General features: G+C 32.6%; 1 protein-coding gene across 1 annotated transcript; it reads right to left on the bottom strand.

The window, feature by feature from the left end:
• Positions 1-2,394: 2,394 nt before the first annotated feature.
• On the bottom strand, positions 2,395-7,676 carry prdm8b (PR domain containing 8b). Its single transcript, XM_088911671.1, has 4 exons — positions 7,489-7,676; positions 5,433-5,657; positions 4,788-5,019; positions 2,395-4,199 (listed from the first exon to the last, which is right to left on the bottom strand). Exons 2-4 carry the CDS (start codon positions 5,652-5,654, stop codon positions 2,953-2,955), a joined length of 1,701 nt encoding a protein of 566 aa, XP_088767797.1. The 5' UTR covers positions 5,655-5,657; positions 7,489-7,676; the 3' UTR covers positions 2,395-2,952.
• Between the last annotated feature and the right edge of the window lie 10,790 nt (positions 7,677-18,466).

Genomic DNA, 18,466 nt, shown 5'->3' on the forward strand with positions numbered 1-18,466 from the left:
CTGTCTAAAACAGGTCTTCAGGCAGTTCTCCAGTAAGAAAACTACGAGAACCATTGATGGGCATATGCGATTTAAAATTGCAGCACGTGTATTAAGATCAATACAGGGCAGAAGTTATTTCCTCATTTCTGATTATACATTCTTTTACTGAACGATGCGTTACCTAATTAATTAGTTGTATTAACTACAGTCTTACATTTAATATTTTCTTTGTGTTCTGAATGTACAGTATCTGTGAGAATAAAACGAAATCACACACGCAAATGTAACGCAGTTCAACTGCTTCCAACTGTTTTATTACTTCGAAACATTTTCAGATGTAGATGTTAATTTGCTACGGATTTAACAAGATGTCCTTTTTAATGAACGGTGTACTCATCAGTTACATGTTCTTTGATCAAAATTTAATTTCTGGTTAATTAAAATTACTGCGTTGTTTTCTGCTTGGGTGAAGAACCGCTGGTAGGTTTTACAAAGTGCAGTTTTTGTATTGAGGAATTTCAGTGGAAAATGAGCTTAATACATTGTTTTAATGTATATATTATCAAGAGTGTCAGGACAAGAACATTTCACAAAATGTTTTGCTGCTCTCGGGGAAGATGAACTTTAGAAAGCTTTTACTACTAACACTAGGAGATTATAAATACATCACCAGGGTTTAAGCCTTTAATGCATTCTTGTATTCCAGTTTCACGTATAGTAGTGGCACTTGAAATGATCAAATCTATAACCTTTTTATCGTAAATCGACATTATGCATAACACTACTTCATTCCAGAAATTGGAATCTCTTCAGCATAACTAGACGATCATCTACATTCTGCTATCATTCAAGAATAATTCGATCAGAGATTTAACAATAGTTTCATTTTGTACTGTATTTTATGTTCATTTTTATCAGAAATATACCATACAAAAACTAATCTGGAGTAGAGTTTCGCAGAATAATCCAGATCTGCTTCTACAATCGTATTTTTTAGCCGTATGCGTTCTAGGACATCTTTCTGATATTAAACAAATACAATTACAATAAAGTGTCCAGAAATGAATATTGATCTACGCGTAAGTCAAAGATGTGTGATGAAGTTTTTAAATTGCGTTTCTGTTTTTAAAATTTCGTTGAATTTCCTTGATTAATACGCTTCACTATTAAATTAGTATTATTAATTTATCTGTTAGTGATCTTGAAAACATTGCGTTTACCTAAATACTTGGAGGATGATCTTGCGGCGTTTCTCACTGAATTGGAATTCCTAAGCCAAATAACACTTTATTATTATTATTATTATTATTATTATTATTATTATTATTATTAGTGGTGTTTTGCTGTTGATGTTGCGGCTCACTGTGGAAGTAGATGGAAAAGACGAAGGCGTTGTAAAACGGAGACCGTGTACTTTTATTATGCATTGAATCACCGTTTTATACATATTCCATATATATATGGCTGTTCCCATCTATTTTATGGACATAAATGTAAAGTTGTAATGTACAAACGGATACCTGCATGTTTCGATGTATTTTTGCACAAAAATGTAATATTGTAATGTGTAAACGGATACCCGCATGTTTTTCTCTGTAAGAAATGACTTACATTATCAAGGGAATTGGAAAAAGGACAACACTACTTATTTTTCATCTTTCTGAACTATGTTTTGATGAAAATATTCCTCCAAATATATGGTACGTAAGGGATGCAATGATAGACCGCTTTGTGCTTCTCACATGTGGTCATCTGAATATTATGAATATTTTTAAAAGCTGGAATAAAACGTAATTCAAACTCGTGTTATTGCCTATACAAAGACCACCGTAACTATTTAATATCATTTTTATTCTTGAAAGATCAAATAACTAACATTTTTTCTAACAATGAAAATGTCACCTTGTTGATGTCGAAATCTCCTATTTTTGCTTACACAGAAGCATTTGAATTTCAAACAGGAGTTCACACAATCTACACCTACAATTTTACATAATATATGTAAAAGGTACAGTATTTATCATATCTTCAAAGTACTGTAAAACAAATAAATCATATTATCCTAATGACATTTTTATTTTAGATATTAACTGCATATTGTGTTCATATCCCTATGTTGTATAATTGAAATGTAAACCAAAATGAGACATTTGTAAAATAATCACTCATAAACATCAACTCTACATAAAGTTTGTTTAGTTTATAATGACTATACAGTACGTAAGGTCTTTCATCAGATTTTATGTGTGGATTTCTAATTCATGAGAAATTATTGCTTTGCACACAGTTAATAATTATTTATCCTTTTAAAGAAACATGTTTGATTATACCTGAAACAATGTTTATCTTTGTGTATGTCATGTAGTTTAATCACTGCTAAAACACCAATCACGCAACAATAAACCTCCACACTTTTGGATGAAAATAAAACTATTTTTATTGCCAAAGCATTCAACATGATTAGATAAACTATCAAGTATAGTAAATTTCAGCAAAAGGAAGAAACACTGAAACTATTTCTCACTGACACAAAATATTACACTTTTGTATTCAAACAAAACAGGTATTTACACTATATAGACTGTATTTGAAATTCATATCTATTTAATATTACATGCACTCTCAAATATAGTCTGGTGTCAGAATCCTGTTTGATTCAACCATTTCAACTTTTTTGCATTAGCATCAAAATCATTAAATAATAAACCAATAGAATGTAACTACATCTTTATTCATTTACTTTTTATATAAATAAAACTTACATTTACACATATCATTATGGTTACCCATAGTTCCAACTCATAAGTGCTTCATATGATAAATATTTCATTTAACAAAATGCAATTGCATACTTTGAAACATGACACATGAAAAAAGTCCATTTGAAAGTGAAAATGTGTGCATTCAGAATTTTCCAGTTATGTAATAATCCCAGTTTGAACTGTGGTTAAATTGGCTTTTCCTGCACAGCTAGTTGTGAGATGTCATGTGCCTGGAGAGGTGATGACGTTCTCTGAAGGATTCATTGCAGATGGGGCACTTCAGCTTTTCTTCTCTCCGCCGTTTCACCAAAGGTTCCATTGAGTATTCCTTTTTGTGATGAGACCTCATGTGGTACACGAGATCAGAAGTCATTCGAAAAGAAGCGTTACATTTGGCACACCAGTTCTGAGCAGGCAGACAGAGCGAGGTGAAGGAAGGGGGCAAGAGTGTGAGAGCTGAGGGCATCTGCAACTGAATAGGTCCAGAGGTCTTTGGCCAAAATGCTGTAGCATAAAGAAATGGACTTTGTTTGGGAATGCCGCCTTGCACTGTGCAATTGTTGCTGAGATCTGAACTTTGAAGCTTGGCAGCTAAGTGATCTGCCTGGTAGAGTCTGCTGGATGAGATGGTGTCCCCAACGGAAGGGTGGCAGTCCACCGTTGGGAGAAGCTTTGGGGTCATCACAAGAGGTGACAGCTGAGAAAAGGATCGAGTTGGTTGACTGAATGCACTTTTTCTCTCCACAGAACCACCAAGCTGTTGGGGTACTGTAGTAAAAGCACTTCCCATTGAAGAACTATCTATGCGGGACTGGGGTTGCGTTTCTGTCAAAACCTGTCTCACATTTAGGTGTTTCTCAGCAGGGCTACCACTGGGCCTGCCACTGTCCTTGTTTTCTGTGTTAGGCCCCAGGTTTTTTTGTTTTAGGCTATGTGAGGCTTTTTTAACCTCTGTGAAAGCACTTCTCTTGCTTTCTGTGGGTTCTGGACTAGAGGGAGAAAACACCCTTCTGTTTTCTTCCAAACCTACGTATGATCCTCTGTATTGTTGCGATGTGCTTACTATATCATCTTTTGAGGTAAGAGATCGTGATAAGTTTCCATTTCTACTTTCATCCGCCTCTGAATATTTCCTTTTATTGTTGCTTTCACTTCTAATTTCAGCTTCTTGGTCACTTGAGGGTGACGACCTGTTATTTTCAAGATCCCTGGCTAAATTATGAAAATCTGTAGATGGTTTCCCATCCTGTAAATTAGAGTATCCCTCAGATCTGTTTAGTTTTGCACTTGGTCTTGGTGCACTTGGGTTAATGTGTTCACTGTGGTCTTTAGAATCCTCATCTGTACTGTTAACGCTTTGTAGTCTCTTGCTGCAACGGAATCTCAAATGTGCCAGAAAAGGGTACTCAAACAGAAAGCGCTGGCTGCAGTCTGGACATAAATATGGAGGAGACCCTAAGTGAAAAAGAAAAGAGGGTTACCCCAGGTGGAATTCAACATCAAACATCACTATTTATGGTCACAGAAATATATTTTTGCATACTGTATATGCATCTTGTATCATCTTGTATGACAATAAGCAAATAAATCTTTAGGTATTATTCCTAATTACTGTATATTACAAACTTCACATCACTCTTAAGATTCTACAAATTCAAGAGAAAAATTAACATTAATACAATGCATCACTCATTTTCCCACAAGCTGTCTTATCTTCTATTCCTAAATTGTAAGTAGTTATGAGAGGCTAGCAAATGTCCAGGCTCAACTAACTGGAGAGCAGGTTGCATCTTTGAAACATGAAAAACACAGAACTTCATTTGGCTCTTTTAAAGGACCATTAAAATGTTCCTTATTGTTTTTCATGGAACTCTGTGTATAAGGCTCAGCATTGCACAGGCTGCAAAAAAAGTTGAGTATGCTAAGAGATTCACAATTCCACATGATATTACACTTGACAGCAGCAGAAAAAATATAGCAGAAAAATCAGACAAAAATAATTTTGGACAGAATAAAATGACACTTTTTTAATTTAAGACATACCTTTAATTTTTCCTTGTGCTCTAGTGGAACTAAGTAGGAGCAACTCAATCAAGTCTTTACCATACCAAACCAGCAACTCTTCATCCTTTTCAATCCTCCTCAGAGATCTATAAAATAGCTGTCCGTTTTTCACATAGGCTTCCAGATTTTGTTCCTCTTTATTCCTTGCAGACTGGACTAATCTCAGCCACATCAAGCCTTCGGAGGAGCTGTTGGCTGCTGAAGTATCCACCTACATATATATAAACAAAATGTCTATAATAATATTATATCTTACTTATTTAAAATGTGTAGCCCTTAAGTGCCCACTTTTAGTATAGCAAATAACTTTTTTCCATTTTTAATTCCCTCTACGATATGCATTCAAACAGACAGCATACATCAGTAAAAAGCCTAACATTTATGTTCTATTTTTCTTTTGTTTAATCCGTTAATTGTATTCTTCGAAAAAAAAACAATCACTTAAAATTGATCTTTCAATACATTTAATGAACTTTAAATGCAAAAAGTTATATCGGAAAAAACAAGTTAAAATAATTTAATAGCTAAAACTTAAAATCTGACTAATAATTATAATAATAATGCATGTATAACTAATAATAAAAACAGTCGATTATTTCTTATGTACAAAATGCAAAATCTTACCCTGAAGATGTATGGTGCAGTTCTTTTATCCGTGGATTTGAGGGCAATAAAAGCAATGCTGTCATACAAAGATGTGTGGCTCAAAACACAGGGTCCGAAAATGGCATTTTCAGGAATGTCGCAAGTTGTATACACACTGGTGAAAATATCCGTTAAACACTGTTGTACCGCCTTGGCGTCTCCATCCCATAACAGTTTCTGTGAGCTGGACTCCTCCATCATGAGCTGTTGGTAGAGAAACAATTGAATGAATAAGCGCTCTTGTCAAACCCAAATATATCTGAGTGCAACGCTAAAGTATGTAAACACGCTTCCCCAGTTCTCAAAGGTGCTCCAGTCCAGGTAAATTAAACAGCCTCGTCACTTAAATGTTATCGAACTCGCTCAGCAGGTGCACAAAGAGATCAATTACAATCCATTGTGTACTTTTGTAAATATATACATGTGTAGGTATACTGATAAAAATGTTGCTTCCCATAGTATTTGTTTTTGAGAACTTTTTAAAATAGGTTTGCATATATAAAAGATTTATTCTCGTTTTCGAACATAAATTGTTATACGTATTCTATAATCCGAAATGTTGTACTTCAAGAAGACGTGAAAAAAATATCAATAAGAAACCGGGGACTCGGCTAGAAAATAGAAAAGCATATCGAATGGATTTCAAGTGGACTGTCAAAGTCACTGATTTCATGTCAGCTAACCTTTAGCTCCATTCTACAAGAAGGAACGTATGTCTCCTCATTACCATAATCCAGCACTTTCCCTCCGAGACTTTAATTAAGGCAGCAAGCAGAGTTAATTATTTTTTACCTCTGCACGTTTATTTATGGATGAAGGCGAACCCCAGTCATCTTTTTCTACAAGGTAGATTTACTTCTTCGATAGCCCGTTAATGGTACCGTAAAGTACAAGTAAGGTTCTCATGATTTAATAATATAGTTTATAAACAATTTATTATAAAATTTAAAATAATAATATGTTTATATTATATTTAAACTGATCCTTTATTTAATACCGTTTTAAATCAAAACGGTGCCAAACGATAAAATAAACTGGTTATGCATTTTTAAACGTTTAATTAAAATCACTAGAAGTTCACGCAAAATCCAGACAATGTTTTATTTACCAAACTGACCTTTCAAAATCATCATAACAATACCAAAATCGATAATTTAAATACATTTCAATTAGGACTGTCATTAATTTACATCATTTGTTGCTCAAGTAAATTAATTGTGTTTAAAATACATTTACCATTTTCCTTTAAATTTGGCCTACTCAAAAAACTATACTGTGGAGTCTGTTAGGCACTGACACAATAACATTGCTCTTTTTTACTTATTCAATAAATGATTGCCAACCAGATTTTTTCTTGTTCATCTTTAATATTTAAAATGAACAACTCTCCACGATCGTTTACGTCGTTATGCTTGTAACATCTGTATTGCAATTTTCAAAAGAGCTCCCCAAACCAGTCACCCAAATGGTTATTCTGACAGACCACTGCTGTCTATTGCAATATTAAAATTCCAAAGGAATAAAAAAGATAAAACAAGGGCGGTAACTCGTGAAGTAAAACAGCATAACACTAAAGTATTACTGTATTCAGTAACGGCAAAAACATATTTACCGCCTTCTCCAAAGAAATAAACACGTTAAACTTGTAACTTAAAAAAGTAACGTCCCCCCCCGTACAGCCCCTCTTATTGTACAAAGGTCGCAGTCTCACTTGGGAAAACCATACAAAAGGTCCAATGAATATGCATTTCAACTAAGTATGATAATAGAACTCGGAATGCATACGTACCGCTAAAAATAGGCTCCCATTCATTAACTACCCAGCTAATTGAATTATTATTAGTAATACTAGTATATAGTATTTATGCACATTGCAGCATGAGCCCCGTATACCTTTTAAAGATGCGCGTTTTCTTTCATTTTAAAAGGGGTTCTATGCCTTGTCTTTTAGATTGTACAATTTTAGTTTTACAGCAAATCGTTTTCGCTTTACTTTTATTTGTCTCTTTAAAAATAGCATAACATGCATACTCACCTTTTTGTTAAGAACAATAATAATCCACAAAGGTAAAAAATGTTGAATACAACGTGGCAGAAAAAAAAACACACTTTATCGTGTTCCGTTTAGTCAGTACATAGCTCTATCAGAAGAAAAGTGACACTGCTGATGAGCGCCCCGTATTTTGTGAGTATAGTTATACAGATGGACCCGATGCAATGAGTGACTGGCACACAGACACACACTTTTTGTTTGCTGCACATAATCTGCCCAATGAGGCGTGTCTCTTACCGTCTCCTCCCTTTAACTCTTCAGTAGCCAAGTTTTATTTGATGAAATACGTCTCTACCTTGAAAAGATAACTGATTGTTTTTCTTTTATAATTCGTGCAAATTAAAAAAAACGACCAACATCTATTCATTACTTGAATCTAGACAATGCACAAACTAGTTCTTTCCTCTATACGTAAAGATAGCGACTAGAAAAAGAAAACAGGTAAGTGTCAAGTTTTTAATAGTATCCAAGTTTACTTGGTATAATTAAATACAAAATATTAGTTTTAAAACATTGACATTGTTTGCCCTTTCCGAGTCGTTTCTATTTGCAAGAGCATTGGTTCTCAACTCGTGTACAATTGCAAATTATGTACCTCAAAATGAATGAGACCATTTTGTGAGCTCGGTTTCCTGTTATTTATTTTATATATGTTGATTACACGGAGCAGCAAATGATTGCCAATGGCCGTATCCGTGGTCAATTAAATTAAGGTTATCGTTGTTGCCAGAAGTGTAAAGTTCTCTATATTGTTTAGTTTGCACTGCTGGTGTAATGGGAAAAGACAAAAACCTTTCTATCGACATTTTAACCTTAAACTTAATGCTGTAAACCGTACCATGCAATTTATTTCTTTACTTCTTAACATTTCTCTCTATTTCATCCATTATAGGCAAATGCCACTCAAGTCAATACGCGCAATTACTATAATAGACATATACTGTATACAAATAAGGTGCACTTGACTTATCTTGAAATTATTTTGTTTTCAGAGGCATTAGTCAATTCAGCACCCTTTGCACCCTTCAGTGTACTGTATGTGTATGCTTACACAATAAAGATTATCACAGCAGTTGTGCAGTAACGCAGACGTTTTTCTATATTCGCAGTTTCTTCAAAAGCAGTATTATAAAATTACATAATGTTACTTTTTAAAGAGACAATCACGTTCATATCTTCTTATAGGAATTGTATTCTGTTTCAAAGAAACAACTTTTATCTTGTGTCTTCTACTTTATGGTAATTAAACTGCAATGTAAAATGACTTCTTTGGCCTTTGATCAGTTTGGCCTTTTAACTAACTGTAATGGCAAAAGAGCGGCCCAGTGGTGATGAACTACATTTGTGGACACCACAAAGGGTAAAGTTCTCAACTGAATTTTGAGAAAAGGATAAGGAGACATATTTTTCTTACACCTCTTTGATGAGGCAGATATTTAGTTTTATTTCAGTGTTACTGGTAGAAGACTAGAACATTAATAAATTGTAAAATAGATATTTTAAATATATTTAGATGTTTTGAATTTTATATTAAATTAATATTCTTCAAGCTCAGCGGTCTACATGACATGAACTATGTTACATTAAAACTGGTTTTTAAAACACTGTCGAAGAAGCATGCATGGCAGACAGCTCATAGAAGGAATCTGATGTCCACCAGCAATAGCAATAGTCAGTCCAGCATATTAGCAAATTCTGTCCAATGTTAAATTAAGCTATTAGTAAATGTAATGTATATACCATTTTAAAATTGCTTAAGACTTTAACACATTTTATTATTACAATTGAGGTTTGAATTGTACAGTATTTTTGATCAAAGGAGGTATCATACTGCATAAATCTCAATTAAATACCATTGCTATACTAAATACAATAATGAATTTAAAAAATATTAGTATGTGGATTAACCTTTTTATGTTTTTGAAAAAGAGATTTTTACCATCAACAGATGTTTTTGGATACTTATTGTTTATGGATATATAGCAGGTGAAATTTTCCTTTTGAGAGAAGGGGCAGTTGGTTGTGATAGTACTGTATCTCTGGATGTAAGTAATTATACAGTGTATATTGTATGATCCTGTCAGAAAGTAACACCATCTTTCTTTTTTATAGAGATTAGATAGCCCTAAAATGAAACTTCCATATAAACCGGTCAGGTCAGTCTATTGATTACCGTCACACTTGTTTTTTTTCCTTGATAAATGTAAATAAGCTTGTAATAAGTAACTCAAAGGAAGGTGAAATTAACCATACTTCACAAAGATAACATGAAATAATATTTTTCTTTGGTTTTGTCACTAGTCCTGTGCTTTCTATGATAAACACAAAAGCTGGACTACCAACACAAGTTTGTAAAGTATTGACTTCTTTCTTCCTCTGGGTAGGGAGTTTATAACTTTGAAATGCAGAGAACATATTGTACTGAAATAAACATAATCTGGTGAGTGAATTCTTTTTTATAAAAGAAACTTGTCAAGGCTTATATATATATATCATATATATGTTTCCCTATACGAAAGACTGTTAAAAGTGAGTTGCAATTTTTTTTTTATATTGGTATATACATGGGGTGTAATGTTTTTTAAATATTTTAGGTAGCTAGATGTATGTATGTATATGTGTACATTACTAAAATGGAAGAATGAAAGTGCCTTTTAAATGTAGTAAGGTAGGAAAATACTATAAGCACACATATATGACAAATCTTTTAAATAATAAAGAAAATGATTATGTCTAAAAATTACAGGAAAAATCCATATTTAGTTAAATTTGCAAAAAAATATTTTCCCTTTTGTCATCAGTAAGCCTATTATAATTTTAACTTTGCATCTGTCTTATCTTATACAGTAGATGCATATGTCATACATCTTTTTGACCCTCAAATGACATAAACTGTATACACTGTATTAAATACTACAGCATTAGGGATATTTCCCAATATTGCCAATATAAAAGGAAGTACATGTTATATACCTTTTACATAAAACTAACTTTAACACAAAAAAGATTAAAGACATAACTGTCAAAGCATCATGTATTTGCACATATTGCAATGTGCATACCTATTACACAGGCTGCACACAGGTGAGAAGAGAGACCTTCACTGCAAAATTCATGTAGTGGAATTAGAGACACATTCAGCTACTAGTGACCATGAAACTGGAAATAACTGGTGTCCTACAGTACGGACTATCTATCAATGAAAATGCATTTCATTGCTGCAATTATAGTAAACTTTGAAACAATGTACAGTACACAGAAGAAGATTAAAACAATTCCCAACTAACAAGGTAAGTTATTTTGAAGAAAAAATCTTACTTAAAGGGTATACTATAAATAGTATGATCTGTAATTTAATATTTTCCTCTATGGTTTTTGTGAATTGCAAAACCTGATAGTTAAATCATTATATAAATTAATATACTGTTTGACTGGTATAAAAGAGACTGCACTTCATAACACCTGTGAAACTGTTTCAAAGTAGAGGCACATGTTTTGTTGTACGACTGATTTATCAGAAATGCAAAACTTTTTTGTCAAATGATAAAAACGGGGTAGCTGTGAATTCATTATAAGCTTGGCATTACCCCTTTCTTTGTGTCAGCTTTTGCCAATCACCAGTGACCATCCATACTGCTCAGTGTAGTATTTAATGAATACAAAAGCTCCAAAACCAGATGCCACTTTCCTTCAGTGGATTTTGGCTGCATTAATACGTTCTTCACTAATACTGTTGTCAACTTTTTTACAGTTCTTAATTTTTAACTATGACTATAGTGAAATTAATTTTCAATTACTTGTCATTGACTGCATAGGAATGGTAACACTCTTAATGTTTCAGTAGGTGCACCACTGTGTCACTTCTATTTTATTTGCAGTACATGGCTGTGTTTAAAAATAAAAAAATAATCTGCTATAAAACATGCATATATGTTCATTTTTTACAATTTGTGGCAATAAAAACCAAATATAATGCTAAATGGCTGAATATTAGATTACAAACATACAAATCTACACTTACAAATTAAACCATATTTAAGAATTCTATTGGTTGTAATTGTGTTGATTTAGTAATTCAAATAAGTACAACTTTCCTTTCTCTTTATGGTCAATTTAAATAATTAAACATATATCTAAACCTTAAACAAACATTTATTATTTTTATCCTATGGTTATTTGTTTACAGAACCAGAAAACCCTGCAGAATCAGTATTGATATAATAAAATATTATGATGTCCATGTTGTAGTTCATTAAACCTTTAGCCAAAAACTGTAACACAGATCTTAAATCAGCAAAATTATCAGAGTGACAGACGGTGATTATAATTTTTTTCAGTTGTAGCAGTCTCAAAGCCCCTAGAAAGAAAAAAAATAAAAATTTTATTTACTGTTATTTATTTTAGCTGAGCTGCATGATTATTGATAAATAATGAAGTTTTAAATTCAAAATAATGTTTGCTTACATTTGCACCCCAAATGTAGCAACTGTCCTTCTAAAATATTATGTAGACAATTGACTAATGTATTCAGTTTTAAAATGAAAATTATTTTCAACTTAAATACAAAATCAAGTACAGATTCTTAAACTTCAGCAAAGATATATTAAATCTGAAATTTATTTTTTGTGAAATTTCCACTCATACGCAAACACACAAAACATTTCCAAGCTCAAATGTAATTATTATTACTATTTAACATTATAGTATACATTATACATTACATATTACATTCTATCATTAATGTATTCTATGTAACAACAGCACAGTATGTCTGCTTGGTGTATGAAATATTCTGCAGAAATGTTTGTATAGCAAATTGTTTAAAAGGCTGTCTCAGTGAAGCAGTTTTCATTGGTGATGAAAACAGCTTAGAAAATGAATCTTCCTCATGCAACAATTTCTTTATCTTGATTTGATGCCCTTTTAATAACTTATGTAGTAAATATATTGTATATGTCTGGATTTATATACGTATATGTAATATATATTCTTTATAACTATCTCTGTGTACTTAAGAACTCCAGGTATTATTATTCAGCAATTAATATTTTTTTATCTTCTAATTTATGTGAACTGTATGGTAAATTATAACATAATGAGTTCAAGATTCACCTGGGCATTAAACTGGAACTAAATAGGACTGATATCCTTAACCATATACAGTAGCTGCAAGCACAATTGCAGTAAGAAAGATGACACTTATGTTTTGCTACAGTTACAAGAAAATATAAAAAATAAATATACTTTTGGTTAAATTTAAAAATTAAATAATCTTAGTATGAATAAATATTAATTTTACAAAGATACAAGCAGGTTAATGTGTTGGTTCTTATTTGACAATGGTGTACTGTACATTTGAAATGCTAAAGAACACCACAAAAAAGGGGGGGGCAGTTTTTCTAATGATTGTTTTTCATCAAGTTGATTTTCCCTATACTGGACCTGGTACAGAAAAAGATTTATGTGCTTTTAAACATAAATCTCATCCTGCTCCACTCTTACCCAACCAAGCATGATAAGGACCTTTTCCATACAGTATTCAGAATTAAAACCACAAAGCTCACCCAATCAGTAGCCATCTGCTTCTCCCATAACTGCAGCCCAGAGTAACAAGGAAAGGCAGTCAGGACAGAATGGGTACCCCACTCATTGTCTCACAGCAAATGGCAATGTTAATACCAGTGTTTTAAAAGCACCCGCTGGTCTCATCTATCTTTATCTGCTGAATCAAAAACAACACACAAGTAAAGACAATTTAACTGAAAGAAATCTTAGAATAAACAGATGTTTTTCAAAATAAATAGTCCAAAAAGTCCATAGGTTTTTGATATACAGTAGCAATACAGATAGAAAAACAGACATTTACATAGTAACATCGAATGCACAGTACTCATGTGCTGTGTAGGTTGTATTTATTAATTTAAATGTATTTACAAAGAACAAAAAACTATGGATACTTTTACTGAAAATTGCAGAAAATATTACATTGTCTCTAATGAGCATTATGTATATTTATTATAAATTTAATTTAATTTATAATAAATTGGTTATTAGAGCAATTGTAAAATTCTCTATACAATGCTCATTCAAATGTAACTATTTGCTATTTGAACTATTTACAAAAGTAGGAAATATTAATATATATATATATATTTGGCTATATACAGTATATAGTATTGGTGGATTGCATACTTCAATACTCTAGTGTTTTACATTCCAAACTACTAGGATGACATATACTGCAATGGATATGGTACAATTCACAATTTATGTTATCATCTACAGTAGCTTTAAATTATACTGTGTGTTTCATCATTAAGGGTTCACTTAAACAAGGACAGCTGCATTAAAACATAGTAGCTCCAGAATTACATTCATTTTATCTTGGAGATTAAGAAGAAAATCATATAATACTTCTCTTCATAATTACAATAGAGATTAAGATTAGGACAAGGGAAACATGGCATTTTTTAAATCTATAACTGTTCTGATAAATGTTGACATGGTGCACGGCATTCCACATATTGTCAGGACATGCCGATGCGTGTTATTTAAATTTACAAGACATGTTAAATTTTGTGTGTAATAACTGCATTTTGAACAAAGGTTAGCCTCACTTTTTTCTGAAAAAGCCGGAGATATTAAAATATCGATCTCTTCAATAACTACCTCCACATACTGTACTGTATTCATGTAATTTGACTTTTATGTATAATAATTGAAAATCAAAACATTAAACAAAGAACAGTGATGTTTTTCTTCCATTGTAATTCTTCCATTGTCATACAGAATTTTTATTCTAAAGATCTTGAAAAATATTGCAGCAGTATTAGAATACCCAATTAATGAAACATTTAATTGAACATTGTTAAATACGATCTTTTCCTCTATACACTTGTCATCCTTCAGCATAGTGGTTCTATATATGAACGCTGATTATTTCAAACTTCAAAAATTGATGCCTGAGAAATAGTTTTATTTTTTATTCTAACACTTTTGACCCTCTTTGCAAAATCATAAAAATATATTTTGACATGAACTACGAAGTTAAATCATAATTAAAAGCAGACCATATTCTCAAGCAGCAAGAACTGAAATACTTCGTAAAATGTAAATATTAATACTCTAAAGGAGGAAATAAGCTGTCAAAATTTAATTTCATACAGTAGATACAATTAAGGCACTTACAAATGCAAAATGTGTTTATTACAAGGTGCCTGTTTTGTATTATCAAAGCAATAAAATTTTCAATTAAATAGAATATTTTTCAAAAAGCATAAAAGAAAATGTATTTTTCTGAAACATTATTGTTTTGATTTATTTTAAATGATGTAATTACTTCTATTACATAAAACAATAATTGTAAAGCAGAATCTATTATAAGAATACATTGTACCAACTTTCAAACATTCTCAATTTCTGAAATTCTGAATTAAAAAATAAACGAGTTTTTTGTATAATAAATGGCATAAGTTAGTGGATTGCATTTACTACTACAAAATGAATGAGTGTGCAGTATTGTGAAGCTGTATGTTAGGGCTCTACAGGCTTTTTTGTGGAAAGCGGAAAGATGCTCTTGTAATGAAAATGTCTTTACACAAGGCCTTGTTGATCATAAGAGATTTGGAATACCTTGAGTGAAAATTCCAGAAAAATCACCCAGAAGTGATCTTCAGTGTGTATTGCTGATACCTTTCATAATTTGAGGACTTTTCTTGTTATTTCCAATGGAGGGCAGAAGAGGAAAGAAATGGGAAAGCAAGTGCACCACCAACAAGAACAATGTGGATGTGCCTGTGAGCACACAAACCCACATAGGCTTCCTCGTATGATTTTAGCAGGCAGGCTGGCTACCTGTATACATAACTCTATTTACATAACCCCACTGTTTCACTTGAGGAACCTTCCCCTCACTGTTCTCCGCTAATTTACACTGCACCTTAAATTAACTTACAGCTTTGAATTTGCATGAAATGCTTCTTATGAAAAAGGAAGGAATAAATTAATAATGAAGCACTTTTATATGGGATCCAGCGATTATACAAATGGAAGCAACAGCCAAAAAAATTCTGTATGGCATATGGCACTTCAGCTGCCATATGTGCCAGTTTTCACAAAAATTGGCAACAAGGCATATGATGGTCAGTTATAACTGCCAAAAACATAGTGAGGGCTGTGCAAAAACGCTTCAGTGCTTTTGACGACAATGCTGATGTCCCATCACACTGTAGTTCTCGTGTTCAAGAAGAAGCACATAATGCAAAGCTAAGATTTTATCAGATAAAACACATTTCAGCAGTTTCTTTAGCTTGCAGATTACATTCTCATTTTTGTTTTTCCTCCTGGGCCAACAGCAGCATTTGGTTTCATTTTCCACTCTGAAGTGGAAACCAAACTTGATTCAAACTCACAGAAGCAAAATTAGTTTGGCCACCAAGCAACATTACCATTATTTTAATCAAACAGTCCATCGGCCTTTGTAGTATACTTTATATAAAATGCAGCTCAATACACACACTTTACACAATACACAAGCTTTGACCTTGTTCTGTTTTGAATTTCACTCTTATGCAAATAAATAACTTTGCTAATCTTTTCCCAGAGAAAACTACATAATGGTATTGACAAATTCAATATAGTTTGCACATAGCTTTAAGCTGTTTGGTTAAACAGTGTTGGCATAAGACTTAAATGTTACAGTGTTGGGGAAAATAGCAATTAGTAAAAGTGCTTTAAAATTTAAACAATTGTCTAATTGCTCAGGGACTATGAAACACGTTTTCAATTTCTTTTCTCCTCTATTGGCACAGGGCAAGGTGAACTTTGCAAGTGAAAATTAATAAACTGTATTTTTCTCACCCTTTCTACTTACAGTATATGGAATCATCTTAACCTGATGCAGCCTGTGATCTGTTCCCATAAACTAAACAAAATTGCCTTAGGGGCTCAATTCTTTCATGGAGAGGACTAAATTATACTCAGGAATTTTATTATTTCTTGCTTTATTTTCCATGATAAGAGCTCCAAAAGGAAGCATGCTGGCCTAGCCATAGACTCTCCTACAGCCAACCTGCCAGACTAGCTCAGGGTCCACTGCAGAGCTGAGCAACCATGGCAAGACTTAATGTTCCAGGTTTTTCTCCCCTTAGGGCATCTGCTCACTTCATCACTTAGGAAGAGAAGCCTCGTCTGGCAGGACTAAAACCCAGTAACTCAGTGAATTTCTTTTTAGACTTAGATGTCTCAAGCTGACAGGAGTAGCTTAAATGTAAAGTTGGTTCTGGATGCAAGGGTGTAGTGAACAGGCTTATTTTACACACTTAGTTCATTTTATCATATTTGACCTTTCTGACTTTTCTGTAATAATAATGTTACACATCAGTATATTTTCACTCCTATTTGAATGCTTTGAAAACATGGAAGATGATGCTTATTTCAAATGATACTCACAACCTAAAGATTTTAAACCTTCAGTATAAATCAGTAATTATACTGTATAGATCATTGTGTATTTATTGTTAATAATGTTTTCTATAGCCATTATTTCTGTACATAAATAATATAGATAGGTTCATATTGAAATGGTAGTAAAACACACGTTTATATACACACGTTATAAACACACGTTTATAAAACCTTTAAACAAGAATTAGAGATGTTTTTCATATGATGTGATGTTTTGTTATGTGTTAGATGTGATACTGCTTATAGTTAATCTTGTACGATATAGTGAAAAGGTGATATAAAACATTTTTGTTCATGAAACTGCCTGACTGTCACACAAAGTATTTTTTCTAACAATGTAATTAACCTGTAAATAGTTTTCAGGGTTCAGTATTTAAACTTTCAAAGCAATGGATTTAAAGTTCTTGGTTTTGAATCACCTGTATTTTAGTTCAGCAATTATTGCTGAAGAACCATCATGATGGTTGTGCTGTTAAGGGTTAAATTGAAGTTATTAACTGAAGTTTAGGAGGGATAACAAATCAATCCCACCTAACTGTTCCTAAACATAATTATTGGAAATTAGCTATATATATATAACACAAACACCTACCTTCACATTTGTCTCATGCATCCTTCCTCCATCTCCACCTTGCAGTTACCCCTTAGTTAACTTCTTTCTGAATAAGGTTTGAACCTCCATGTTGTATGGCCAGGAGGCTGCCCCTTAACCAAGTGGGTTTAACTAAAATTTTCTACCTAAAAATACTCAAACATTCATAAAGCTTCTGATTCTTGGATGTTGTTGTCCCTCATGAATAACATTTCTTTGCAAAATGTGCATCTGTCACCAAAGCGGAATATATAAATATTTATAAATTTTTAAGTAACTTTTTGGGGAAGAAGCAGGATCAGGGGGTGATTGTGGATGCTGAGGAAATAATGACAGCTGACAATGAATGCCTTAAGGAATGCTGTTAGTGCAGTGTTTGGCCCAGGAGAAGTCCATGGTCTGAGATGATGCCAGCCCTCCAAATCAAAGCAGTTACACACAAAACTGTTCATTCTCCAGAGATACAAGATTTTCAGGAACTACCAAAACAGCTGCAATCATTCACTAGTGGATGCTCAAAACACACATTCCCAGCTGTGGGAATCATCAAACTCGGAAACTCAAGTATAAATTCATCAAAGTTTAATATAAAAATGTTCAAAATTGTCCATGTATCACATGAGAAATGAGAATAACTATAAAATTTAGGAGCATCTGTTCATAAAATAATTTTACAGTATAAGCTTGCAACTATAGCGCATGCTGAAAAACAGTAGCCATAGCGGTTAATGGTTACAAGCACTTAAGGAAACACATTGATCATGTTAATATTGAAACTGCTAATGATATTTTTGTTATTTATTATAAAGTTGTAATTCTTTCATAATATATCTAGGGAAGTGAAAACTACAACAGTCAGCTATACATATTAGTACAGTAGCTACAGGTAGTGATGTGACAACT

Source organism: Atractosteus spatula, chromosome 3 (genome assembly GCF_055471065.1).
Source record: "Atractosteus spatula isolate fAtrSpa1 chromosome 3, fAtrSpa1.hap1, whole genome shotgun sequence".
Classification (NCBI taxonomy): Eukaryota; Metazoa; Chordata; class Actinopteri; order Semionotiformes; family Lepisosteidae; genus Atractosteus; species Atractosteus spatula.